We start from the raw sequence: 26,524 nt of genomic DNA on the forward strand, positions 1-26,524 counted from the left end.
AGTGCTTTCCAGGTTGGGTGTGAAAGACTAAGAACAAGGCTTTCAAATGAGTTATAATTTAGTTTAGTTTTAGGGTTTATTAATAGGCTTGAGTCGAAGATGGCTGCAACTCCACCTCCTCGGCCGGTGTCTCGAGGAATGTGAGTATTAATATGACTCGGGGGAGTGGATTCGTTTAGGCTGACATATTCTTCCTGACACAGCCAGGTTTCGGTAAGACAAAATAAATCAATGTGATTATCTGATATTAAATCATTTACTAGTAGAGCTTTAGATGACAGAGATCTGATATTTAAGAGTCCACATTTAATTCTCCTGTTTTGTTGCTTTATTGCAGTGCTAGTGTTAGATTTTATTAGATTATTATGTTTAACTCCTCTTCTGTTTACTTTTGATTTAATTAATTTAGGTGGGGCAGACACAGTCTCAGTTAGGTTTGGGGTTAAGCTATGGGTGGGTAACTGCTCTAATGGAAGCGCAGAGAAGTGTGTAAGACTACAGCTCTGCGTCCTGGAATGACCCCTGGTTTGTCATGGATTTGTTCCACCAACAATCTTGGTCAGATTTCTGGATAAGAGAGCCGCACCATCCAAAGTAGGATGAATGCCGTCTCTCCTAATCAGACCAGGAATTCCCCAGAAAGGGTTCCAATTGTCAATGAAGCCCACATCATTTGCTGGACACCACCACGAAGATATGCTGTTCTTATATATTGTTCCTTATTATTTGACTTTTATTGCTATAATCCTATGTATTTATATGGTTCTTATTGTAACTTGTCCCTCCAACTGCCCCATGCCTTTAATATGTTTCCTTTGACTTTAATTATTGGTTGTCTGTTGTATGTCAGACAAATACAACGAGTATGTCTTTAAAACATTATTTAAAGATTTAGATTCATAAATGTCTTATTCAAAGTTTGGTATTTCAGATTGATTTAGCAACCATTGTTTTTAAAAAAAAATCTTTTTATCAATATATCATGTTATAGAGTAGACTAATACAAAAAAACATAGGCTACCAACTGCTGCTGTTGCATTTATTCAAACTTGTGTGTCAGTAGTAAGGATGTACATGTATCATTCCACAAGGACATTTGGAACGTTTTAGTAAACTACAACTGTTTTTTTATTTTTTGTTTAATAGCAGTCAATGATTTAGCATGAAAAAACAAAAAAACAAATAAGCAGCGAAGGAAGAAGAATTCAAATTGTTTAAGTAGAAATACCACAGTGTAATTCACAGTGCATTCAAAATATTGAGTAAGAACGGAAATACGAGCAAAACATGTTTAACTGTGAAACTAACACTTTTCCTTGATTTGGGAGATGAAGATTGTTTCAAAGAAATACTGTTTCTAACAGAAATATAAGTAGTACATTCAAATGAAGGGAACCTTTATACTAACATATTGACATCTCATTTTTGTGGAAAACATTTTACATTCAGTTACAAAGATGTAGCTATTGCAAACGTGTATTTCATTCAGTTAGTGAACACCTCTCCACAAGAGATTCACCTCTATGGTTTCTCCTGTGTATATTGACCCTCAGGTGTTTTCTCAAGAATGTGATTTGAGAAAATCTTTTTCCGCACGTGTTGCAATTATGTGACTCCTGACTTGCGTGGGTTCAAATAGAAAACTACTTGTCTGTATTCACTCGTATATGCCTTTTCAATTCAAGCACTACAAAGAATCTTTTCCCACAGGTCTTACGAAGTTACGGCTTCTCACCAGTGTGGATTCTTCTCATGTGGACCATCAAGCTACTATTATGTCTGAAATCTTTTCCACATGTTTTGCAAGTAAACGGCTTCTCACCTGTGTGGGTTCTCATGTGGACTGTCAATTGACTAGTTTGTATGAAACCTTTTCCACATGTTTTACAAGTAAACGGCTTCTCACCAGTGTGGATTCTTCTCATGTGGACCATCAAGTTACTATTATGTCTGAAATCTTTTCCACATGTTTTGCAAGTAAACGGCTTCTCACCTGTGTGGGTTCTCATGTGGACTGTCAATTGACTAGTTTGTATGAAACCTTTTCCACATGTTTTACAAGTAAACGGCTTCTCACCAGTGTGGATTCTTCTCATGTGGACCATCAAGTTACTATTATGTCTGAAATCTTTTCCACATGTTTTGCAAGTAAACGGCTTCTCACCTGTGTGGGTTCTCATGTGGACTGTCAATTGACTAGTTTGTATGAAACCTTTTCCACATGTTTTACAAGTAAACGGCTTCTCACCAGTGTGGATTCTTCTCATGTGGACCATCAAGTTACTATTATGTCTGAAATCTTTTCCACATGTTTTGCAAGTAAACGGCTTCTCACCTGTGTGGGTTCTCATGTGGACTGTCAATTGACTAGTTTGTATGAAACCTTTTCCACATGTTTTACAAGTAAACAGCTTCTCACCTGTGTGGGTTCTAATGTGGATTGTCAATTTTCCATTCAGTCTGAAAGCTTTTCCACATGTTTTGCAAGAATATGGCTTCTCACCTGTGTGGGTTCTCATGTGGACTGTCAATTGACTAGTTTGTATGAAACCTTTTCCACATGTTTTACAAGTAAACAGCTTCTCACCTGTGTGGGTTCTAATGTGGATTGTCAATTTTCCATTCAGTCTGAAAGCTTTTCCACATGTTTTGCAAGAATATGGCTTCTCACCTGTGTGGGTTCTTATATGACTCTTCAATGTTGATGCCTGACTGAATCTTTTCCCACATGTTTTACAAGAATATGGCTTCTCACCTGTGTGGGTTCTCATGTGGACTGTCAATTGACTAGTTTGTATGAAACCTTTTCCACATGTTTTACAAGTAAACAGCTTCTCACCTGTGTGGGTTCTAATGTGGACTGTCAATTGACCATTCAGTCTGAAAGCTTTCCCACATGTTTTACAAGAATATGGCTTCTCACCAGTGTGGGTTCTTATATGAATCTTCAATGATGACATGCAAGTGAATGTTTTCCCACATGTGTCACAGCTGAAAGACTGTTTACCTGTGTTAGTGGTACGGTGAATCTCTAACAAGTTAGAGTTCTTTACATTGTTACTGTGACTTCTGCTTTTGCGATGTCTTTTCTGTGACTTCAGCTCTGCATCTCTAGTTGATCCTGAGTCTCCATGCTCGCCTCCTCTCTGATCTTGGCTCACAGCTTCATGAGAGATGTGAGAGAAGAGCTGGTGATCACTGTTTGCTACCGATACCACAGAAGTTATAACTGGCATGTTGACAACAGGCTGTTTCTCTGCAGCATTCAAGTAAAGAGTCTGATCTTCACTGTGGTCAGCTTCCTCATGAGTAGGAGTCAACATAAAGGTCTCAGTCTCCTGCTTCAGTTCAAGCTGCTCTCCCTCCTGACTGGTGCAGAGTTCCTCCTGTTCCTCTTTAATCTGTGGAGGATCTGGGTCCTCTTGGTCCAGACTGGAGTTCCTCTCCTGAATACAGAGCTGCTGGTCAACGGGAACCTCCTCCTCCTTACAGACATGTTGCTGTGGGAGCTCTGGAGGGACAGAGAACAAAAGCAATATGATACTAACGTTACTGTGATGAGAGAAAAACAGACATCTGAGCAGACAAATACAACCAGTATGTCTTTAAACCATTATGAGTCATTTTGCCCCGTTATTTTAACTTTAAAAATATATATATTTTCAAATATAGAAAATAAACACATACATTTGTTATATAGTACATATAAGTTTGATGCTTTTTTACTATGTAGGCTACATTCCTCAAGGAATTGAGAAAACTTTTAGAGGTCAAAAACAGTCTGCAGTATAGCTAGGAATTTATTCATCTTGATATTTAAATGTGGAACCTTCCAAAAAGGTACACAAGTTTGATGGTATAATTTACTAAGTAGGCTATTTGCATTTCCAGTGAACATAAGTAAAGACATGTCTCGTCAGAATTGGGCAGAGTAGAGATGTACATATAATAAATTGACCAAATATTCTTCTTTTTTGTTGCAAAATGAGCAACTTTTAGAAATTATTCATAAATGCCTTATTCAAAGTTTGGTATTTCAGATTGATTTAGCAACCACTTTTTTTATTTTTATATTTGTATCAATATATCATGTTTTATAGTAGACTAATACAAAAAAACTTAGGCTACCAACTGCTGCTGTGACATTTATTATAAAAATAAAAATAAAAAATACAAAAACAAATGAGCAGCGAAAGAAGAAGAATTCAAATTGTTTAAGTAAAAAAAACAGTGTAATTCACAGTGCATTAAAAATGTTGAGTAAGAACGGAAATACGAGAAAAACATGTTCAAACTCAGACAAATCATTATGTACAATGCCCATGTCAGTGCCACATAATGACATCATATTTAAATGTTTTGGGGTTAAAAGTGGTGAAGAATTACAATATTGCATACATTCTGAGATATTTTGTGAGTGAATATTTTGTCAAAACCAACAACCATCAAGATCACATCATTAACAGCCACTACTGCCCACTCACTGTGAAACAAACACTTTTCCTTGATTTGGGAGATTACGATTTTTCAAAGAAAAACGGTTTCTAACAGAAATACAAGTAATACAGTCAAATGAAGGGAACCTTTATACTAACATATTGACATCTCATTTTTGTGGCAAACATTTTACATTCAGTTACAAAGATGTAGCTATTGCAAAAGTGTATTTCATTCAGTTAGTGAACACCTCTCCACAAGAGATTCACCTCTATGGTTTCTCCTGTGTATATTGACCCTCAGGTGTTTTCTCAAGAATGTGATTTGAGAAAATCTTTTTCCAAAAGTGTTGCAGTTATGTGGCTCCTGACTTGTGTGGGTTCAAATAGAAAACTACTTGTCTGTATGCACTCGTATATGCCTTTTCAATTCAAGCACTACAAAGAATCGTTTCCCACAGGTCTTACGAAGTTACGGCTTCTCACCAGTGTGGATTCTTCTCATGTGGACCATCAAGTTACTATTATGTCCGAAATCTTTTCCACATGTTTTGCAAGAATATGGCTTCTCACCTGTGTGGGTTCTCATGTGGACTGTCAATTGACTAGTTTGTATGAAACCTTTTCCACATGTTTTACAAGTAAACGGCTTCTCACCTGTGTGGGTTCTAATATGAATCTTCAATGATGTTTTGTGACTGAATCTTTTCCCACATGTTTTGCAAACGAACAGCTTCTCACCTGTGTGGGTTCTCATGTGTCTCTGCAATTTTAACTTAAACTTAAATTCTTTCCCACATGTGTCACATTTGAAAGACTGTTTACCTGTGTTAGTAGTACGGTGAATCTCTAACAAGTTAGAGTTGTTTACATTGTTACTGTGACTTCTGCTTTTGCGATGTTTTTTCTGTGATTTCGGCTCTGCATCTCTAGTTGATCCTGAGTCTCCATGCTCGCCTCCTCTCTGATCTTGGCTCTCAGCTTCATGAGAGATGTGAGAGAAGAGCTGGTGATCACTGTTTGGTACCGATACCACAGAGGTTATAACTGGCATGTTGACAACAGGCTGTTTCTCTGCAGCATTCAAGTAAAGAGTCTGAACTTCACTGTGGTCAGCTTCCTCATGAGTAGGAGTCAACATAAAGGAATCAGTCTCCTGCTTCAGTACAAGCTGCTCTCCCTCCTGACTGGTGCAGAGTTCCTCCTGTTCATCTTTAATCTGTGGAGGATCTGGGTCCTCTTGGTCCAGACTGGAGTTCCTCTCCTGAATACAGAGCTGCTGGTCAACGGGAACCTCCTCCTCCTTACAGACATGTTGCTGTGGGAGCTCTGGAGGGACAGAGAACAAAAGCAATATGATACTAACGTTACTGTGATGAGAGAAAAACAGACATCTGAGCAGACAAATACAACCAGTATATCTTTAAACCATTATGTACGTAGCCCCCCTAGACTCCTAGGAGAACATTTTTATCATCTCCTTCCCCCGAGTTAGGTATCTCGTTCCCCCGAGTTAGGTATCTCGTTCCCCCGAGTTAGGTATCTCGTTCCCCCCGAGTTAGGTATCTCGTTCCCCCGAGTTAGGTATCTCGTTCCCTCGAGTTACTTCATAGAGCACTTCTTCCAATCATTCCTGACTGTCCACACATTGCTGATGTACAGAGCCCCCCTAGATGATTTACTTCGATAAAGTGGGAAAGATATTGACAGATTCAAACTTCCTGGGTCAATAACTCATAACAGAAACATTGTTTAAACACAAACAACGTCTCTTTCTAGTAAGGTAGACAACGAGCTACAACCTCATTTTAATCAACACATAACGTTGGTCTCTATGCGCAGCCGGCGGTGAGACGAGTGGTCAGGGACCTTCTACAAAATGCAACGCCGAAAAGAGAAAACTATTCAATAACTTCAGTATTATGCAGTGTAGTACCACCAAAATCACTTCACACATCAATGGCCTCTTCCTGATTATACTTATTAAACTAATTAAAACATTTTGATGCACTAAACTTTATAAAAGTGAAGTTATTGAATATTTTTCCCATTTAAAATTCACCAAAATTATGCAAAAGCATATTTTTATATCGAGAATTGTGTAAATTTACTGGTATTGGTATCGACTACTAGATTTCTGGTACCGTGACATCCCTATACTTGGACGCATAAACACCTTTAACACTTACAAAACACTTGTCCAGGATATTGTCTTTTCTGGTCTGGTCCTTAACATACTGTTGGAACCCAGGTAACACAGTCTCCAGGTAACCCAGGTAACCCAGTCTCCAGGTAACACGGTCTCCAGGTAACCCAGGTAACACAGTCTCCAGGTAACACGGTCTCCAGGTACCCCAGGTAACACAGTCTCCAGGTAACACGGTCTCCAGGTAACCCAGGTAACACAGTCTCCAGGTAACACTGGTTCAAGTCCCCCACCACTACTGCAAGTAGCCAACAACCAGTAGCCTCTCATCATGGAGTCATACTGCCCATCTTTATAAAGATCATAGTAGTTCTCCTCACCTCTCCTGTGTAACTGTATCTCTTTATAAAGATCATAGTAGTAGTCCTCACCTCTCCTGTGTAACTTGATCTCGGGTTTCAACACGATATCCAACAGTCTGCGCTGACGATCGATCTCTTCCTCCTGCTCGACGATAGTTTTCTCTAAAACTCTGAATATTTCTTCAGCAGCAGCAGTTAGTCGCTCGTTAACAAACTCTCTCAAAGACTCAACTGAAGACATTGTTGTTTGATCATCAAGTGAAGAGTTACCCGCACTACGACTACAACATCGTCTTCAGCTGACTGAACAAGCAGCATGCAGCTCATGACGCTACTAGTAGTGTTGTTTACTTCCGCTGGGTGTCACACTGGGAAGGTCCGACAGTGGACGTGAGGCAGCTTTTCTTTCCGCCTTCATACCTTGGAGGTCTACAGACCTTGTAGCCTATAGAACATATTTACTGCTATTTATTTTATTTTTATTTTTTTACATAAGTAAATAAACGAAACAAGATTAAATATTTTTACTTTAAAAATATTTTTTTTTAAATATAGAAAATAAACATATAAATGTATATACAATAAATGGACCAACTATTGTTATTTTTTGTTTGCAATTGAGTAACTTTAAGAAATTATGAATAAATGTAATATTCAAAGTTTGGTAGCTTACATTTCAGATTGATTTAGCAACCGTTTTCATCTTTTTATTAACACATCATGTTATAGAGTAGGCTAATACAAACAAATATTTAAAAAAATATATTTTAACTTTAAAAATATATATTTTTTAAAAATATAAAAAATAAACATTTACACTAGTTACATAGTACATATAAATTTGATGCTTTTTTACAATGTACGCTACATTCCACAAAGAATTGAGAAAATTTTTAGAGGTCAAAAACAGTCTGCAATATAGCTAGTACAGCTTTTCTTTCCACTTTCATACCTTGGAGTTCTACATACCTTGTAGCCTATGAAATATATTTACTGCTATTTTTTTTTTACACAAGTAAATAAACAAAACAAGATGAAATATTTTTACTTTAAAATTATATTTTTTAAATATAGAAAATAAACATATACATTTGTACATTTATACACAATAAATGGACCAATTACTTTTATTTTTTTTGCAAAATGAGTAACTTTTAGAAATTAATAATAAATGCCTCATTCATTGTGCCCTTAAGGAGAACAAATCATTACTCCAAGTCCTTTATCCCTTCTGCTGTTAAGCTGCTGAACACAGACCATACCCATTTTAAATGACTATTATTTAGAGGAATTTTAAGATATGCTGTTCTTATATATTGTTCCTTATTATTTGACTTTTATTGCTATAATCCTATGTATTTATATGGTTCTTATTGTAACTTGTCCCTCCAACTGCCCCATGCCTTTAATATGTTTCCTTTGACTTTAATTATTGGTTGTCTGTTGTATGTCAGACAAATACAACGAGTATGTCTTTAAAACATTATTTAAAGATTTAGATTCATAAATGTCTTATTCAAAGTTTGGTATTTCAGATTGATTTAGCAACCATTGTTTTTAAAAAAAAATCTTTTTATCAATATATCATGTTATAGAGTAGACTAATACAAAAAAACATAGGCTACCAACTGCTGCTGTTGCATTTATTCAAACTTGTGTGTCAGTAGTAAGGATGTACATGTATCATTCCACAAGGACATTTGGAACGTTTTAGTAAACTACAACTGTTTTTTTATTTTTTGTTTAATAGCAGACAATGATTTAGCATGAAAAAACAAAAAAAACAAATAAGCAGCGAAGGAAGAAGAATTCAAATTGTTTAAGTAGAAATACCACAGTGTAATTCAGTGCATTCAAAATATTGAGTAAGAACAGAAATACGAGCAAAACATGTTTAACTGTGAAACTAACACTTTTCTTTGATTTGGGAGATTAAGATTGTTTCAAAGAAATACTGTTTCTAACAGAAATATAAGTAATACATTCAAATGAAGGGAACCTTTATACTAACATATTGACATCTAATTTTTGTGGAAAACATTTTACATTCAGTTACAAAGATGTAGCTATTGCAAACGTGTATTTCATTCAGTTAGTGAACACCTCTCCACAAGAGATTCACCTCTATGGTTTCTCCTGTGTATATTGAACCTCAGGTGTTTTCTCAAGAATGTGATTTGAGAAAATCTTTTTCCGCACGTGTTGCAATTATGTGGCTCCTGACTTGTGTGGGTTCAAATAGAAAACTACTTGTCTGTATTCACTCGTATATGCCTTTTCAATTCAAGCACTACAAAGAATCTTTTCCCACAGGTCTTACGAAGTTACGGCTTCTCACCAGTGTGGATTCTTCTCATGTGGACCATCAAGTTACTACTACATCTGAAATCTTTCCCACATGTTTTACAAGTAAACGGCTTCTCACCTGTGTGGGTTCTCATGTGGACCATCAAGCTACTATTATGTCCGAAATCTTTCCCACATGTTTTGCAAGAATATGGCTTCTCGCCTGTATGGACTCTCATGTGACTCTTCAATGATGATGCCTGAGTGAATATTTTCTCACATGTTTTGCAAGAATATGGCTTCTCGCCTGTATGGACTCTCATGTGACTCTTCAATGATGATGCCTGAGTGAATATTTTCTCACATGTTTTGCAAGAATATGGCTTCTTGGCTGTGTGGATTCTTATGTGAACTGTCAAATCACCATTAAGTCTGAAATCTTTCCCACATGTTTTACAAGTAAATGGTTTCTCACCTGTGTGGGTTCCCATATGAGTCTTCAATGATGTTATGTGACTGAATCTTTTCCCACGTTTTGCAAACGTACGGCTTCTCACCTGTATGGGTTCTCATGTGGACCATCAAGCTATTACTATGTCCGAAATCTTTACCACATGTTTTGCAAGTAAACGGCTTCTCACCTGTGTGAGTTCTCATGTGGACTGTCAAATCTCTACTTTGTTTGAAATCTTTCCCACATGTTTTACAAGTAAACGGTTTCTCACCTGTGTGGGTTCCCATATGAGTCTTCAATGATGTTATGTGACTGAATCTTTTCCCACATGTTTTGCAAACGTACGGCTTCTCACCTGTGTGGGTTCTCATGTGTATCTTCAATTTAAAATTATACTTAAAATCTTTCCCACATGTGTCACAGCTGAAAGACTGTTTACCTGTGTTAGTGGTATGGTGAATCTCTAACAAGTTAGAGTTCTTTACATTGTTACTGTGACTTCTGCTTTTGCGATGTTTTTTCTGTGATTTCGGCTCTGCATCTCTAGTTGATCCTGAGTCTCCATGCTCGCCTCCTCTCTGATCTTGGCTCTCAGCTTCACGAGAGATGTGAGAGAAGAGCTGGTGGTCACTGTTTGGTACCGATACCACAGAGGTTATAACTGGCATGTTGACAACAGACTCTTTCTCTGCAGCATTCAAGTAAAGAGTCTGATCTTCACTGTGGTCAGCTTCCTCATGAGTAGGAGTCAACATAAAGGAATCAGTCTCCTGCTTCAGTACAAGCTGCTCTCCCTCCTGACTGGTGCAGAGTACCTCCTGTTCCTCTTTAATCTGTGGAGGATCTGGGTCCTTTTGGTCCAGACTGGAGTTCCTCTCCTGAATACAGAGCTTCTGGTCAACAGGAACCTCCTCCTCCTTACAGACATGTTGCTGTGGGAGCTCTGGAGGGACAGAGAACAAAAGCAATCCATCTTATTCTCAGGTGCGTTACTGTAGAAATGATTGGGGCCGTAACTTCCGGTGAGGTAGCGGAAGTAGCAGTAAATAGTTAGTCCCATAGGCTAACCATAGTGGCAAACCGCCAACGGTGCTGTGGAGGTCCTGATCTGCCTCAGAGCTTCACAGATTGTTCATCTCTTCACCGTCTGAAGCAACGGAGTCAATAACGTAGCTAAATAAGCTAGTGTAGGTTATCTGAGGTGACTTCTTCAAGTCGTCCTCCCATCCGTCCATAGTATAGGGCTGAGCTATGATCACATGAGCCTGTCTGAGCTGTAATAGATGGTATTCACACATGCTTTACTACATTTATTAATACAATCGCTCAAGGAGAGACGATTAGCGTAGCGTTACTAGGGATGTCACGAGAACCGATACTTCGGTGCCAAAATTCAAAAAAACTGACGGTACTCTTTTTCTACAGTACCGACGGTACCGTACGATGCCTGTAGTGGTCGTTGGTAGGGATGTGTGTGGGATGTGTCTGGCCTCTCCGGTAGAGCTTTGCTGCGGGGCTCTGCTGCGGGGGTCTACTTGGCGCCGCTGCTCTGTGCACACCCGCTGTGACGGTTCCATCCACCTCGCGGCGATTACCTCATTAACATTATAGTTACCTTATGGCATTGAGATTAAACGTGAAATATTGCCAAATAGGTGCGTTTGCTTTTCATTTCGACAACAAATCCTCTGCCTCCTGCTCCTACTACTCTGAGCTGACGGACCAGATGCGTTCACGGTCAGTATGTAGTGTCAGACAAATACAACCAGTATGTCTTTAAACCATTATGAGTCATTTAAAAGATCATAGTAGTAGTCCTCACCTCTCCTGTGTAACTTGATCTCTTTATAAAGATCATAGTAGTAGTCCTCACCTCTCCTGTGTAACTGTATCTCTTTATAAAGATCATAGTAGTAGTCCTCACCTCTCCTGTGTAACTGTATCTCTTTATAAAGATCATAGTAGTAGTCCTCACCTCTCCTGTGTAACTTGATCTCGGGTTTCAACACGATATCCAACAGTCTGCGCTGACGATCGATCTCTTCCTCCTGCTCGACGATAGTTTTCTCTAAAACTCTGAATATTTCTTCAGCAGCAGCAGTTAGTCGCTCGTTAACAAACTCTCTCAAAGACTCAACTGAAGACATTGTTGTTTGATCATCAAGTGAAGAGTTACCCGCACTACGACTACAACATCGTCTTCAGCTGACTGAACAAGCAGCATGCAGCTCATGACGCTACTAGTAGTGTTGTTTACTTCCGCTGGGTGTCACACTGGGAAGGTCCGACAGTGGACGTGAGGCAGCTTTTCTTTCCGCCTTCATACCTTGGAGGTCTACAGACCTTGTAGCCTATAGAACATATTTACTAATATATATTAGTAAATATGTTTTATAGGCTACAAGGTGTGTATATATATATATATATATATATATATATATATATACATATTTATATATATATATATATATATACATATTTATATATATATTTTTTTACATAAGTAAATAAATAAAACAAGATTAAATATTTTAACTTTAAAAATATATATTTTTTTTAAATATAGAAAATAAACATATACATTTATACACAATAAATGGATAACTATTGTTATTTTTTGTTGCAAAATGGGCAACTTAAAAAAATATTAATAAATGCCTCATTCAAAGTTTGGTAGCTTACATTTCAGATTGATTTAGCAACCGTTTTTCATCTTTTTATTAATACATCATAAAATATATTTGCTGCAATTTTTTTTTTTTTTTTTACACAAGTAAATAAACGAAACAAGATGAAATATTTTTACTTTAAAAATTTTTTTTTTTTAAATATAGAAAATAAACATTTAAATTTATACACTATAAATGGACCAACTGTTGTTTGTAATTCACAGTGCATTAAAAATGTTGAGTAAGAACGGAAATACGAGCAAAACATATTCAAACTGAGACAACTCATTATGCACAATGCCCATGTAAGTTGCACATAATGACATCATATTTAAATGTTTTGGGGTTAAAAGTGGTGAAGAATTACAATATTGCATACATTCTGAGATATTTTGTGAGTGAATATTTTGTCAAAAAAACCAACAACCATCAAGATCACATCATTAATAGCCACTACTGCCCACTCACTGTGAAACTAACACTTTTCCTTGATTTGGGAGATTAAGATTTTTCAAAGAAAAGCTGTTTCTAACAGAAATATAAGTAATACAGTCAAATGAAGGGAAACTTTATACTAACATATTGACATCTCATTTTTGTGGCAAACATTTCACATTCGGTTACAAAGATGTAGCTATTGCAAAAGTGTATTTCATTCAGTTAGTGAACACCTCTCCACAAGAGATTCACCTCTATGGTTTCTCCTGTGTATATTGACCCTCAGGTGTTTTCTCAAGAATGTGATTTGAGAAAATCTTTTTCCAAAAGTGTTGCAATTATGTGACTCCTGACTTGTGTGGGTTCAATTAGAAAACTACTTGTCTGTATTCACTCGTATATGCATTTTCAATTCAAGCACTCCAGAGAATCTTTTCCCACAGGTCTTACGAAGTTACGGCTTCTCACCAGTGTGGATTCTTCTAATGTGGACCATCAAGTTACCATTACATACAAAACCTTTCCCACATGTTTTACAAGTAAACGGCTTCTCACCTGTGTGGATTCTCATGTGGACCAAGAAGTTACTGTTACTACCAAAATCTTTTCCACATGTTTTGCAAGAATATGGCTTCTCACCAGTGTGGGTTCTTATATGACTCCTCAATGATGAAGCCTGACTGAATTTCGTACCACATGTTTTGCAAGAATACGGCTTCTCGCCTGTATGGACTCTCATGTGGACTGTCAATTCTCTATTACGGATGAAATCTTTCCCACATGTTTTACAAGTAAACGGTTTCTCACCTGTGTGGGTTCCCATATGAGTCTTCAATGATGTTACGTGACCGAATCTTTTCCCACATGTTTTGCAAATGAACGGCTTCTCACCTGTATGGGTTCTCATATGGACTGCCAATTGACCATTCAGTCTGAAAGCTTTCCCACATGTTTTACAAGAATATGGCTTCTCACCAGTGTGGGTTCTTATATGAATCTTCAATGATGACATGCAAGTGAATGTTTTCCCACATGTGTCACAGCTGAAAGACTGTTTACCTGTGTTAGTGGTACGGTGAATCTCTAACAAGTTAGAGTTCTTTACATTGTTACTGTGACTTCTGCTTTTGCGATGTTTTTTCTGTGATTTCGGCTCTGCATCTCTAGTTGATCCTGAGTCTCCATGCTCGCCTCCTCTCTGATCTTGGCTCTCAGCTTCATGAGAGATGTGAGAGAAGAGCTGGTGGTCACTGTTTGGTACCGATACCACAGAGGTTATAACTGGCATGTTGACAACAGACTCTTTCTCTGCAGCATTCAAGTAAAGAGTCTGAACTTCACTGTTGTCAGCTTCCTCATGAGTAGGAGTCAACATAAAGGAATCAGTCTCCTGCTTCAGTACAAGCTGCTCTCCCTCCTGACTGGTGCAGAGTTCCTCCTGTTCATCTTTAATCTGTGGAGGATCTGGGTCCTCTTGGTCCAGACTGGAGTTCCTCTCCTGAATACAGAGCTGCTGGTCAACGGGAACCTCCTCCTCCTTACAGACATGTTGCTGTGGGAGCTCTGGAGGGACAGAGAACAAAAGCAATATGATACTAACGTTACTGTGATGAGAGAAAAACGGACATCTGAGCAGACAAATACAACCAGTATATCCTTAAACCATTATGTACGTAGCCCCCCTAGACCCCTAGGAGAACATTTTTATCATCTCCTTCCCCCGAGTTAGGTATCTCGTTCCCCCGAGTTAGGTATCTCGTTCCCCCGAGTTAGGTATCTCGTTCCCCCGAGTTAGGTATCTCGTTCCCTCGAGTTAGGTATCTCGTTCCCCCGAGTTAGGTATCTCGTTCCCTCGAGTTAGGTATCTCGTTCCCCCGAGTTAGGTATCTCGTTCCCTCGAGTTACTTCATAGAGCACTTCTTCCAATCATTCCTGACTGTCCACACATTGCTGATGTACAGAGCCCCCCTAGATGATTTACTTCGATAAAGTGGGAAAGATATTGACAGATTCAAACTTCCTGGGTCAATAACTCATAACAGAAACATTGTTTAAACACAAACAACGTCTCTTTCTAGTAAGGTAGACAACGAGCTACAACCTCATTTTAATCAACACATAACGTTGGTCTCTATGCGCAGCCGGCGGTGAGACGAGTGGTCAGGGACCTTCTACAAAATGCAACGCCGAAAAGAGAAAACTATTCAATAACTTCAGTATTATGCAGTGTAGTACCACCAAAATCACTTCACACATCAATGGCCTCTTCCTGATTATACTTATTAAACTAATTAAAACATTTTGATGCACTAAACTTTATAAAAGTGAAGTTATTGAATATTTTTCCCATTTAAAATTCACCAAAATTATGCAAAAGCATATTTTTATATCGAGAATTGTGTAAATTTACTGGTATTGGTATCGACTACTAGATTTCTGGTACCGTGACATCCCTATACTTGGACGCATAAACACCTTTAACACTTACAAAACACTTGTCCAGGATATTGTCTTTTCTGGTCTGGTCCTTAACATACTGTTGGAACCCAGGTAACACAGTCTCCAGGTAACCCAGGTAACCCAGTCTCCAGGTAACACAGTCTCCAGGTAACCCAGGTAACACAGTCTCCAGGTAACACGGTCTCCAGGTAACCCAGGTAACACAGTCTCCAGGTAACACTGGTTCAAGTCCCCCACCACTACTGCAAGTAGCCAACAACCAGTAGCCTCTCATCATGGAGTCATACTGCCCATCTTTATAAAGATCATAGTAGTTCTCCTCACCTCTCCTGTGTAACTTGATCTCTTTATAAAGATCATAGTAGTAGTCCTCACCTCTCCTGTGTAACTTGATCTCTTTATAAAGATCATAGTAGTAGTCCTCACCTCTCCTGTGTAACTTGATCTCTTTATAAAGATCATAGTAGTAGTCCTCACCTCTCCTGTGTAACTTGATCTCGGGTTTCAACACGATATCCAACAGTCTGCGCTGACGATCGATCTCTTCCTCCTGCTCGACGATAGTTTTCTCTAAAACTCTGAATATTTCTTCAGCAGCAGCAGTTAGTCGCTCGTTAACAAACTCTCTCAAAGACTCAACTGAAGACATTGTTGTTTGATCATCAAGTGAAGAGTTACCCGCACTACGACTACAACATCGTCTTCAGCTGACTGAACAAGCAGCATGCAGCTCATGACGCTACTAGTAGTGTTGTTTACTTCCGCTGGGTGTCACACTGGGAAGGTCCGACAGTGGACGTGAGGCAGCTTTTCTTTCCGCCTTCATACCTTGGAGGTCTACAGACCTTGTAGCCTATAGAACATATTTACTGCTATTTATTTTATTTTTATTTTTTTACATAAGTAAATAAACGAAACAAGATTAAATATTTTTACTTTAAAAATATATTTTTTTAAATATAGAAAATAAACATATAAATGTATATACAATAAATGGACCAACTATTGTTATTTTTTGTTTGCAATTGAGTAACTTTAAGAAATTATGAATAAATGTAATATTCAAAGTTTGGTAGCTTACATTTCAGATTGATTTAGCAACCGTTTTCATCTTTTTATTAACACATCATGTTATAGAGTAGGCTAATACAAACACATATTTAAAAATATATATTTTAACTTTAAAAATATATATTTTTTAAAAATATAAAAAATAAACATTTACACTAGTTACATAGTACATATAAATTTGATGCTTTTTTACAATGTACGCTACATTTCACAAAGAATTGAGAAAATGTTTAGAGGTCAAAAACAGTCTGCAGTATAGCTAGTACAGCTTTTCTTTCCACTTTCATACCTTGGAGGTCTACATACCTTGTAGCCTATAAAATATATTTACTGCTATTTTTTTTTTACATGAGTAAATAAACAAAACAAGATGAAATATTTTTACTTTAAAATTATATTTTTTTTAAATATAGAAAATAAACATATACATTTGTACATTTATACACAATAAATGGAGCAATTACTTTTATTTTTTTTGCAAAATGAGTAACTTTTAGAAATTAATAATAAATGCCTCATTCATTGTGCCCTTAAGGAGAACAAATCGTTACTCCAAGTCCTTTATCCCTTCTGCTGTTAAGCTGCTGAACACAGACCATACCCATTTTAAATGACTATTATTTAGAGGAATTTTAAGATATGCTGTTCTTATATATTGTTCCTTATTATTTGACTTTTATTGCTATAATCCTATGTATTTATATGGTTCTTATTGTAACTTGTCCCTCCAACTGCCCCATGCCTTTAATATGTTTCCTTTGACTTTAATTATTGGTTGTCTGTTGTATGTCAGACAAATACAACGAGTATGTCTTTAAAACATTATTTAAAGATTTAGATTCATAAATGTCTTATTCAAAGTTTGGTATTTCAGATTGATTTAGCAACCATTGTTTTTAAAAAAAAATCTTTTTATCAATATATCATGTTATAGAGTAGACTAATACAAAAAAACATAGGCTACCAACTGCTGCTGTTGCATTTATTCAAACTTGTGTGTCAGTAGTAAGGATGTACATGTATCATTCCACAAGGACATTTGGAACGTTTTAGTAAACTACAACTGTTTTTTTATTTTTTGTTTAATAGCAGTCAATGATTTAGCATGAAAAAACAAAAAAACAAATAAGCAGCGAAGGAAGAAGAATTCAAATTGTTTAAGTAGAAATACCACTGTGTAATTCAGTGCATTCAAAATATTGAGTAAGAACAGAAATACGAGCAAAACATGTTTAACTGTGAAACTAACACTTTTCTTTGATTTGGGAGATTAAGATTGTTTCAAAGAAATACTGTTTCTAACAGAAATATAAGTAATACATTCAAATGAAGGGAACCTTTATACTAACATATTGACATCTCATTTTTGTGGAAAACATTTTACATTCAGTTACAAAGATGTAATTATTGCAAAAGTGTATTTCATTCAGTTAGTGAACACCTCTCCACAAGAGATTCACCTCTATGGTTTCTCCTGTGTATATTGAACCTCAGGTGTTTTCTCAAGAATGTGATTTGAGAAAATCTTTTTCCGCACGTGTTGCAATTATGTGGCTCCTGACTTGTGTTGGTTCAAATAGAAAACTACTTGTCTGTATTCACTCGTATATGCCTTTTCAATTCAAGCACTACAAAGAATCTTTTCCCACAGGTCTTACGAAGTTACGGCTTCTCACCAGTGTGGATTCTTCTCATGTGGACCATCAAGTTACTACTACATCTGAAATCTTTCCCACATGTTTTACAAGTAAACGGCTTCTCACCTGTGTGGGTTCTCATGTGGACCATCAAGCTACTATTATGTCCGAAATCTTTCCCACAGGTTTTACAAGTAAACGGCTTCTCACCTGTGTGGTTTCTCATGTGGACTGTCAAGCTACTATTATGTCCGAAATCTTTCCCACATGTTTTGCAAGAATATGGCTTCTCGCCTGTATGGACTCTCATGTGACTCTTCAATGATGATGCCTGAGTGAATATTTTCTCACATGTTTTGCAAGAATATGGCTTCTTGGCTGTGTGGATTCTTATGTGAACTGTCAAATCACCATTAAGTCTGAAATCTTTCCCACATGTTTTACAAGTAAATGGCTTCTTACCAGTGTGGGTTTTTATATGAGTCTTCAATGTTGATGCCTGACTGAATCTTTTCCCACATGTTTTGCAAGAATATGGCTTCTCGCCTGTGTGAGTTCTCATGTGAACTGTCAAATCACCATTAAGTCTGAAATCTTTCCCACATGTTTTACAAGTAAATGGTTTCTCACCTGTGTGGGTTCCCATATGAGTCTTCAATGATGTTATGTGACTGAATCTTTTCCCACGTTTTGCAAACGTACGGCTTCTCACCTGTATGGGTTCTCATGTGGACCATCAAGCTATTACTATGTCCGAAATCTTTACCACATGTTTTGCAAGTAAACGGCTTCTCACCTGTGTGAGTTCTCATGTGGACTGTCAAATCTCTACTTTGTTTGAAATCTTTCCCACATGTTTTACAAGTAAACGGTTTCTCACCTGTGTGGGTTCCCATATGAGTCTTCAATGATGTTATGTGACTGAATCTTTTCCCACATGTTTTGCAAACGTACGGCTTCTCACCTGTGTGGGTTCTCATGTGTATCTTCAATTTAAAATTATACTTAAAATCTTTCCCACATGTGTCACAGCTGAAAGACTGTTTACCTGTGTTAGTGGTATGGTGAATCTCTAACAAGTTAGAGTTCTTTACATTGTTACTGTGACTTCTGCTTTTGCGATGTTTTTTCTGTGACTTCAGCTCTGCATCTCTAGTTGATCCTGAGTCTCCATGCTCGCCTCCTCTCTGATCTTGGCTCTCAGCTTCACGAGAGATGTGAGAGAAGAGCTGGTGGTCACTGTTTGGTACCGATACCACAGAGGTTATAACTGGCATGTTGACAACAGACTCTTTCTCTGCAGCATTCAAGTAAAGAGTCTGATCTTCACTGTGGTCACCTTCCTCATGAGTAGGAGTCAACATAAAGGAATCAGTCTCCTGCTTCAGTACAAGCTGCTCTCCCTCCTGACTGGTGCAGAGTACCTCCTGTTCCTCTTTAATCTGTGGAGGATCTGGGTCCTTTTGGTCCAGACTGGAGTTCCTCTCCTGAATACAGAGCTGCTGGTCAACGGGAACCTCCTCCTCCTTACAGACATGTTGCTGTGGGAGCTCTGGAGGGACAGAGAACAAAAGCAATCCATCTTATTCTCAGGTGCGTTACTGTAGAAATGATTGGGGCCGTAACTTCCGGTGAGGTAGCGGAAGTAGCAGTAAATAGTTAGTCCCATAGGCTAACCATAGTGGCAAACCATAGTGGCAAACCGCCAACGGTGCTGTGGAGGTCCTGATCTGCCTCAGAGCTTCACAGATTGTTCATCTCTTCACCGTCTGAAGCTACGGAGTCAATAACGTAGCTAAATAAGCTAGTGTAGGTTATCTGAGGTGACTTCTTCAAGTCGTCCTCCCATCCGTCCATAGTATAGGGCTGAGCTATGATCACATGAGCCTGTCTGAGCTGTAATAGATGGTATTCACACATGCTTTACTACATTTATTAATACAATCGCTCAAGGAGAGACGATTAGCGTAGCGTTACTAGGGATGTCACGAGAACCGATACTTCGGTGCCAAAATTCAAAAAAACTGACGGTACTCTTTTTCTACAGTACCGACGGTACCGTACGATGCCTGTAGTGGTCGTTGGTAGGGATGTGTGTGGGATGTGTCTGGCCTCTCCGGTAGAGCTTTGCTGCGGGGCTCTGCTGCGGGGGTCTACTTGGCGCCGCTGCTCTGTGCACACCCGCTGTGACGGTTCCATCCACCTCGCGGCGATTACCTCATTAACATTATAGTTACCTTATGGCATTGAGATTAAACGTGAAATATTGCCAAATAGGTGCGTTTGCTTTTCATTTCGACAACAAATCCTCTGCCTCCTGCTCCTACTACTCTGAGCTGACGGACCAGATGCGTGAATGCATCAGTATGTAGTGTCAGACAAATACAACCAGTATGTCTTTAAACCATTATGAGTCATTTAAAAGATCATAGTAGTAGTCCTCACCTCTCCTGTGTAACTGTATATCTTTATAAAGATCATAGTAGTAGTCCTCACCTCTCCTGTGTAACTGTATATCTTTATAAAGATCATAGTAGTAGTCCTCACCTCTCCTGTGTAACTTGATCTCGGGTTTCAACACGATATCCAACAGTCTGCGCTGACGATCGATCTCTTCCTCCTGCTCGACGATAGTTTTCTCTAAAACTCTGAATATTTCTTCAGCAGCAGCAGTTAGTCGCTCGTTAACAAACTCTCTCAAAGACTCAACTGAAGACATTGTTGTTTGATCATCAAGTGACGAGTTACCCGCACTACGACTACAACATCGTCTTCAGCTGACTGAACAAAGCAGCATGCAGCTCATGACGCTACTAGTAGTGTTGTTTACTTCCGCTGGGTGTCACACTGGGAAGGTCCGACAGTGGACGTGAGGCAGCTTTTCTTTCCGCCTTCATACCTTGGAGGTCTACAGACCTTGTAGCCTATAGAACATATTTCTAGTAAATATGTTTTATAGGCTACAAGGTGTGTATATATATATATATATATATATATATATATATATATATATACATATTTATATATATATATATATATATATATACATATGTATATATATATATATATATATTTATATATATATTTTTTTACATAAGTAAATAAATAAAACAAGATTAAATATTTTAACTTTAAAAATATATATTTTTTTTAAATATAGAAAATAAACATATACATTTATACACAATAAATGGATAACTATTGTTATTTTTTGTTGCAAAATGGGCAACTTAAAAATATATTAATAAATGCCTCATTCAAAGTTTGGTAGCTTACATTTCAGATTGATTTAGCAACCGTTTTTCATCTTTTTATTAATACATCATAAAATATATTTGCTGCTATTTTTTTTTTTTTTTTTTACACAAGTAAATAAACGAAACAAGATGAAATATTTTTACTTTAAAAAATTTTTTTTTTTAAATATAGAAAATAAACATTTAAATGTATACACTATAAATGGACCAACTGTTGTTTGTAATTCACAGTGCATTAAAAATGTTGAGTAAGAACGGAAATACGAGCAAAACATATTCAAACTGAGACAACTCATTATGCACAATGCCCATGTAAGTTGCACATAATGACATCATATTTAAATGTTTTGGGGTTAAAAGTGGTGAAGAATTACAATATTGCATACATTCTGAGATATTTTGTGAGTGAATATTTTGTCAAAAAAACCAACAACCATCAAGATCACATCATTAATAGCCACTACTGCCCACTCACTGTGAAACTAACACTTTTCCTTGATTTGGGAGATTAAGATTTTTCAAAGAAAAGCTGTTTCTAACAGAAATATAAGTAATACAGTCAAATGAAGGGAAACTTTATACTAACATATTGACATCTCATTTTTGTGGCAAACATTTCACATTCGGTTACAAAGATGTAGCTATTGCAAAAGTGTATTTCATTCAGTTAGTGAACACCTCTCCACAAGAGATTCACCTCTATGGTTTCTCCTGTGTATATTGACCCTCAGGTGTTTTCTCAAGAATGTGATTTGAGAAAATCTTTTTCCAAAAGTGTTGCAATTATGTGACTCCTGACTTGTGTGGGTTCAATTAGAAAACTACTTGTCTGTATTCACTCGTATATGCATTTTCAATTCAAGCACTCCAGAGAATCTTTTCCCACAGGTCTTACGAAGTTACGGCTTCTCACCAGTGTGGATTCTTCTAATGTGGACCATCAAGTTACCATTACATACAAAACCTTTCCCACATGTTTTACAAGTAAACGGCTTCTCACCTGTGTGGATTCTCATGTGGACCAAGAAGTTACTGTTACTACCAAAATCTTTTCCACATGTTTTGCAAGAATATGGCTTCTCACCAGTGTGGGTTCTTATATGACTCCTCAATGATGAAGCCTGACTGAATTTCGTACCACATGTTTTGCAAGAATACGGCTTCTCGCCTGTATGGACTCTCATGTGGACTGTCAATTCTCTATTACGGATGAAATCTTTCCCACATGTTTTACAAGTAAACGGTTTCTCACCTGTGTGGGTTCCCATATGAGTCTTCAATGATGTTACGTGACCGAATCTTTTCCCACATGTTTTGCAAATGAACGGCTTCTCACCTGTATGGGTTCTCATATGGACTGCCAATTGACCATTCAGTCTGAAAGCTTTCCCACATGTTTTACAAGAATATGGCTTCTCACCAGTGTGGGTTCTTATATGAATCTTCAATGATGACATGCAAGTGAATGTTTTCCCACATGTGTCACAGCTGAAAGACTGTTTACCTGTGTTAGTGGTACGGTGAATCTCTAACAAGTTAGAGTTCTTTACATTGTTACTGTGACTTCTGCTTTTGCGATGTTTTTTCTGTGATTTCGGCTCTGCATCTCTAGTTGATCCTGAGTCTCCATGCTCGCCTCCTCTCTGATCTTGGCTCTCAGCTTCATGAGAGATGTGAGAGAAGAGCTGGTGGTCACTGTTTGGTACCGATACCACAGAGGTTATAACTGGCATGTTGACAACAGACTCTTTCTCTGCAGCATTCAAGTAAAGAGTCTGAACTTCACTGTTGTCAGCTTCCTCATGAGTAGGAGTCAACATAAAGGAATCAGTCTCCTGCTTCAGTACAAGCTGCTCTCCCTCCTGACTGGTGCAGAGTACCTCCTGTTCCTCTTTAATCTGTGGAGGATCTGGGTCCTCTTGGTCCAGACTGGAGTTCCTCTCCTGAATACAGAGCTGCTGGTCAACGGGAACCTCCTCCTCCTTACAGACATGTTGCTGTGGGAGCTCTGGAGGGACAGAGAACAAAAGCAATATGATACTAACGTTACTGTGATGAGAGAAAAACGGACATCTGAGCAGACAAATACAACCAGTATATCTTTAAACCATTATGTACGTAGCCCCCCTAGACCCCTAGGAGAACATTTTTATCATCTCCTTCCCCCGAGTTAGGTATCTCGTTCCCCCGAGTTAGGTATCTCGTTCCCTCGAGTTAGGTATCTCGTTCCCCCGAGTTAGGTATCTCGTTCCCTCGAGTTAGGTATCTCGTTCCCCCGAGTTAGGTATCTCGTTCCCTCGAGTTACTTCATAGAGCACTTCTTCCAATCATTCCTGACTGTCCACACATTGCTGATGTACAGAGCCCCCCTAGATGATTTACTTCGATAAAGTGGGAAAGATATTGACAGATTCAAACTTCCTGGGTCAATAACTCATAACAGAAACATTGTTTAAACACAAACAACGTCTCTTTCTAGTAAGGTAGACAACGAGCTACAACCTCATTTTAATCAACACATAACGTTGGTCTCTATGCGCAGCCGGCGGTGAGACGAAAACAAAATGCAACGCCGAAAAGATGCAAAATGCAACGCCGAAAAGAGAAAACTATTCAATAACTTCAGTATTATGCAGTGTAGTACCACCAAAATCACTTCACACATCAATGGCCTCTTCCTGATTATACTTATTAAACTAATTAAAACATTTTGATGCACTAAACTTTATAGAAGTGAAGTTATTGAATATTTTTCCCATTTAAAATTCACCAAAATTATGCAAAAGCATATTTTTATATCGAGAATTGTGTAAATTTACTGGTATTGGTATCGACTACTAGATTTCTGGTACCGTGACATCCCTATACTTGGACGCATAAACACCTTTAACACTTACAAAACACTTGTCCAGGATATTGTCTTTTCTGGTCTGGTCCTTAACATACTGTTGGAACCCAGGTAACACGGTCTCCAGGTAACACTGGTAACACAGTCTCCAGGTAACACGGTCTCCAGGTAACACTGGTTCAAGTCCCCCACCACTACTGCAAGTAGCCAACAACCAGTAGCCTCTCATCATGGAGTCATACTGCCCATCTTTATAAAGATCATAGTAGTAGTCCTCACCTCTCCTGTGTAACTGTATCTCTTTATAAAGATCATAGTAGTAGTCCTCACCTCTCCTGTGTAACTTGATCTCGGGTTTCAACACGATATCCAACAGTCTGCGCTGACGATCGATCTCTTCCTCCTGCTCGACGATAGTTTTCTCTAAAACTCTGAATATTTCTTCAGCAGCAGCAGTTAGTCGCTCGTTAACAAACTCTCTCAAAGACTCAACTGAAGACATTGTTGTTTGATCATCAAGTGAAGAGTTACCCGCACTACAAATACAACATCGTCTTCAGCTGACTGAACAAAGCAGCATGCAGCTCATGACGCTACTAGTAGTGTTGTTTACTTCCGCTGGGTGTCACACTGGGAAGGTCCGACAGTGGACGTGAGGCAGCTTTTCTTTCCGCCTTCATACCTTGGAGGTCTACAGACCTTGTAGCCTATAGAACATATTTACTGCTATTTTTTTTATTTTTATTTTTTTACATAAGTAAATAAACGAAACAAGATTAAATATTTTTACTTTAAAAATATATATTTTTAAATATAGAAAATAAACATATAAATGTATATACAATAAATGGACCAACTATTGTTATTTTTTGTTTGCAATTGAGTAACTTTAAGAAATTATGAATAAATGTAATATTCAAAGTTTGGTAGCTTACATTTCAGATTGATTTAGCAACCGTTTTCATCTTTTTATTAACACATCATGTTATAGAGTAGGCTAATACAAACAAATATTTAAAAAAATATATTTTAACTTTAAAAATATATATATTTTTTAAAAATATAAAAAATAAACATTTACACTAGTTACATAGTACATATAAATTTGATGCTTTTTTACAATGTACGCTACATTCCACAAAGAATTGAGAACATTTTTAGAGGTCAAAAACAGTCTGCAATATAGCTAGTACAGCTTTTCTTTCCACTTTCATACCTTGGAGTTCTACATACCTTGTAGCCTATAAAATATATTTACTGTTATTTTTTTTTTACACAAGTAAATAAACAAAACAAGATGAAATATTTTTACTTTAAAATTATATTTTTTAAATATAGAAAATAAACATATACATTTGTACATTTATACACAATAAATGGACCAATTACTTTTATTTTTTTTGCAAAATGAGTAACTTTTAGAAATTAATAATAAATGCCTCATTCATTGTGCCCTTAAGGAGAACAAATCGTTACTCCAAGTCCTTTATCCCTTCTGCTGTTAAGCTGCTGAACACAGACCATACCCATTTTAAATGACTATTATTTAGAGGAATTTTAAGATATGCTGTTCTTATATATTGTTCCTTATTATTTGACTTTTATTGCTATAATCCTATGTATTTATATGGTTCTTATTGTAACTTGTCCCTCCAACTGCCCCATGCCTTTAATATGTTTCCTTTGACTTTAATTATTGGTTGTCTGTTGTATGTCACACAAATACAACGAGTATGTCTTTAAAACATTATTTAAAGATTTAGATTCATAAATGTCTTATTCAAAGTTTGGTATTTCAGATTGATTTAGCAACCATTGTTTTTAAAAAAAAATCTTTTTATCAATATATCATGTTATAGAGTAGACTAATACAAAAAAACATAGGCTACCAACTGCTGCTGTTGCATTTATTCAAACTTGTGTGTCAGTAGTAAGGATGTACATGTATCATTCTACAAGGACATTTGGAACGTTTTAGTAAACTACAACTGTTTTTTTATTTTTTGTTTAATAGCAGTCAATGATTTAGCATGAAAAAACACAAAAACAAATAAGCAGCGAAGGAAGAAGAATTCAAATTGTTTAAGTAGAAATACCACAGTGTAATTCAGTGCATTCAAAATGTTGAGTAAGAACGGAAATACGAGCAAAACATGTTTAACTGTGAAACTAACACTTTTCCTTGATTTGGGAGATGAAGATTGTTTCAAAGAAATACTGTTTCTAACAGAAATATAAGTAATACATTCAAATGAAGGGAACCTTTATACTAACATATTGACATCTCATTTTTGTGGAAAACATTTTACATTCAGTTACAAAGATGTAGCTATTGCAAACGTGTATTTCATTCAGTTAGTGAACACCTCTCCACAAGAGATTCACCTCTATGGTTTCTCCTGTGTATATTGACCCTCAGGTGTTTTCTCAAGAATGTGATTTGAGAAAATCTTATTCCAC

At 37.3% G+C, this 26,524-nt stretch overlaps 5 protein-coding genes across 5 annotated transcripts; all 5 read right to left on the reverse strand.

The window, feature by feature from the left end:
* Positions 1-1,721: 1,721 nt before the first annotated feature.
* LOC141761291 (uncharacterized) lies at positions 1,722-7,271 on the reverse strand. The gene is made up of 4 exons (XM_074624626.1): positions 7,215-7,271; positions 2,924-3,479; positions 2,693-2,839; positions 1,722-2,356 (listed from the first exon to the last, which is right to left on the reverse strand). The coding sequence occupies exons 1-4, from the start codon at positions 7,269-7,271 to the stop codon at positions 1,722-1,724; spliced, it is 1,395 nt and encodes a 464-aa protein (XP_074480727.1).
* Positions 7,272-8,181: 910 nt separating this feature from the next.
* LOC141761292 (uncharacterized) lies at positions 8,182-11,831 on the reverse strand. The gene is made up of 5 exons (XM_074624627.1): positions 11,660-11,831; positions 10,400-10,627; positions 9,894-10,327; positions 9,370-9,559; positions 8,182-8,189 (listed from the first exon to the last, which is right to left on the reverse strand). Exons 1-5 carry the CDS (start codon positions 11,829-11,831, stop codon positions 8,182-8,184), a joined length of 1,032 nt encoding a protein of 343 aa, XP_074480728.1.
* A 1,312-nt stretch (positions 11,832-13,143) lies between these two features.
* On the reverse strand, positions 13,144-16,077 carry LOC141761293 (uncharacterized). The gene is made up of 2 exons (XM_074624628.1): positions 16,011-16,077; positions 13,144-14,354 (listed from the first exon to the last, which is right to left on the reverse strand). Exons 1-2 carry the CDS (start codon positions 16,075-16,077, stop codon positions 13,246-13,248), a joined length of 1,176 nt encoding a protein of 391 aa, XP_074480729.1. The 3' UTR covers positions 13,144-13,245.
* A 2,422-nt stretch (positions 16,078-18,499) lies between these two features.
* Positions 18,500-20,678, reverse strand: LOC141760270 (uncharacterized). The gene is made up of 3 exons (XM_074622933.1): positions 20,507-20,678; positions 19,284-19,511; positions 18,500-19,211 (listed from the first exon to the last, which is right to left on the reverse strand). The coding sequence occupies exons 1-3, from the start codon at positions 20,676-20,678 to the stop codon at positions 18,586-18,588; spliced, it is 1,026 nt and encodes a 341-aa protein (XP_074479034.1). The 3' UTR covers positions 18,500-18,585.
* Positions 20,679-22,013: 1,335 nt separating this feature from the next.
* On the reverse strand, positions 22,014-24,744 carry LOC141761294 (uncharacterized). Its single transcript, XM_074624629.1, has 2 exons — positions 24,678-24,744; positions 22,014-23,224 (listed from the first exon to the last, which is right to left on the reverse strand). The coding sequence occupies exons 1-2, from the start codon at positions 24,742-24,744 to the stop codon at positions 22,116-22,118; spliced, it is 1,176 nt and encodes a 391-aa protein (XP_074480730.1). The 3' UTR covers positions 22,014-22,115.
* Positions 24,745-26,524: the final 1,780 nt, after the last annotated feature.

The sequence above is a fragment of the Sebastes fasciatus genome, chromosome 22 (assembly GCF_043250625.1).
Source record: "Sebastes fasciatus isolate fSebFas1 chromosome 22, fSebFas1.pri, whole genome shotgun sequence".
Lineage (NCBI taxonomy): Eukaryota > Metazoa > Chordata > Actinopteri > Perciformes > Sebastidae > Sebastes > Sebastes fasciatus.

Coding starts and splice junctions, on each gene's coding strand:
- LOC141761291 (XM_074624626.1), bottom strand. CDS start 7,271: ATGAGCTGCATGCTGCTTGTTCAGTCAGCTGAAGACGATGTTGTAGTC. Junction 3,480..7,214: donor ATGTTGTAGTCGTAGTGCGG/GTAACTCTTCAC, acceptor TGTAAGGAGGAG/GAGGTTCCCGTTGACCAGCA. Junction 2,357..2,692: donor TCAGGCATCAACATTGAAGA/GTCATATAAGAA, acceptor GTCAATTGACAG/TCCACATGAGAACCCACACA.
- LOC141761292 (XM_074624627.1), bottom strand. CDS start 11,831: ATGTCTTCAGTTGAGTCTTTGAGAGAGTTTGTTAACGAGCGACTAACT. Junction 10,328..10,399: donor GGAAGCTGACCACAGTGAAG/ATCAGACTCTTT, acceptor CCTCTGTGGTAT/CGGTACCAAACAGTGACCAC. Junction 9,560..9,893: donor AACAAAGTAGAGATTTGACA/GTCCACATGAGA, acceptor TCATCATTGAAG/AGTCACATGAGAGTCCATAC.
- LOC141761293 (XM_074624628.1), bottom strand. CDS start 16,077: ATGAAGGCGGAAAGAAAAGCTGCCTCACGTCCACTGTCGGACCTTCCC. Junction 14,355..16,010: donor CAGTGTGACACCCAGCGGAA/GTAAACAACACT, acceptor CTGTCCCTCCAG/AGCTCCCACAGCAACATGTC.
- LOC141760270 (XM_074622933.1), bottom strand. CDS start 20,678: ATGTCTTCAGTTGAGTCTTTGAGAGAGTTTGTTAACGAGCGACTAACT. Junction 19,512..20,506: donor GATCAAGTTACACAGGAGAG/GTGAGGACTACT, acceptor CTGTCCCTCCAG/AGCTCCCACAGCAACATGTC. Junction 19,212..19,283: donor GGAAGGTGACCACAGTGAAG/ATCAGACTCTTT, acceptor CCTCTGTGGTAT/CGGTACCAAACAGTGACCAC.
- LOC141761294 (XM_074624629.1), bottom strand. CDS start 24,744: ATGAAGGCGGAAAGAAAAGCTGCCTCACGTCCACTGTCGGACCTTCCC. Junction 23,225..24,677: donor CAGTGTGACACCCAGCGGAA/GTAAACAACACT, acceptor CTGTCCCTCCAG/AGCTCCCACAGCAACATGTC.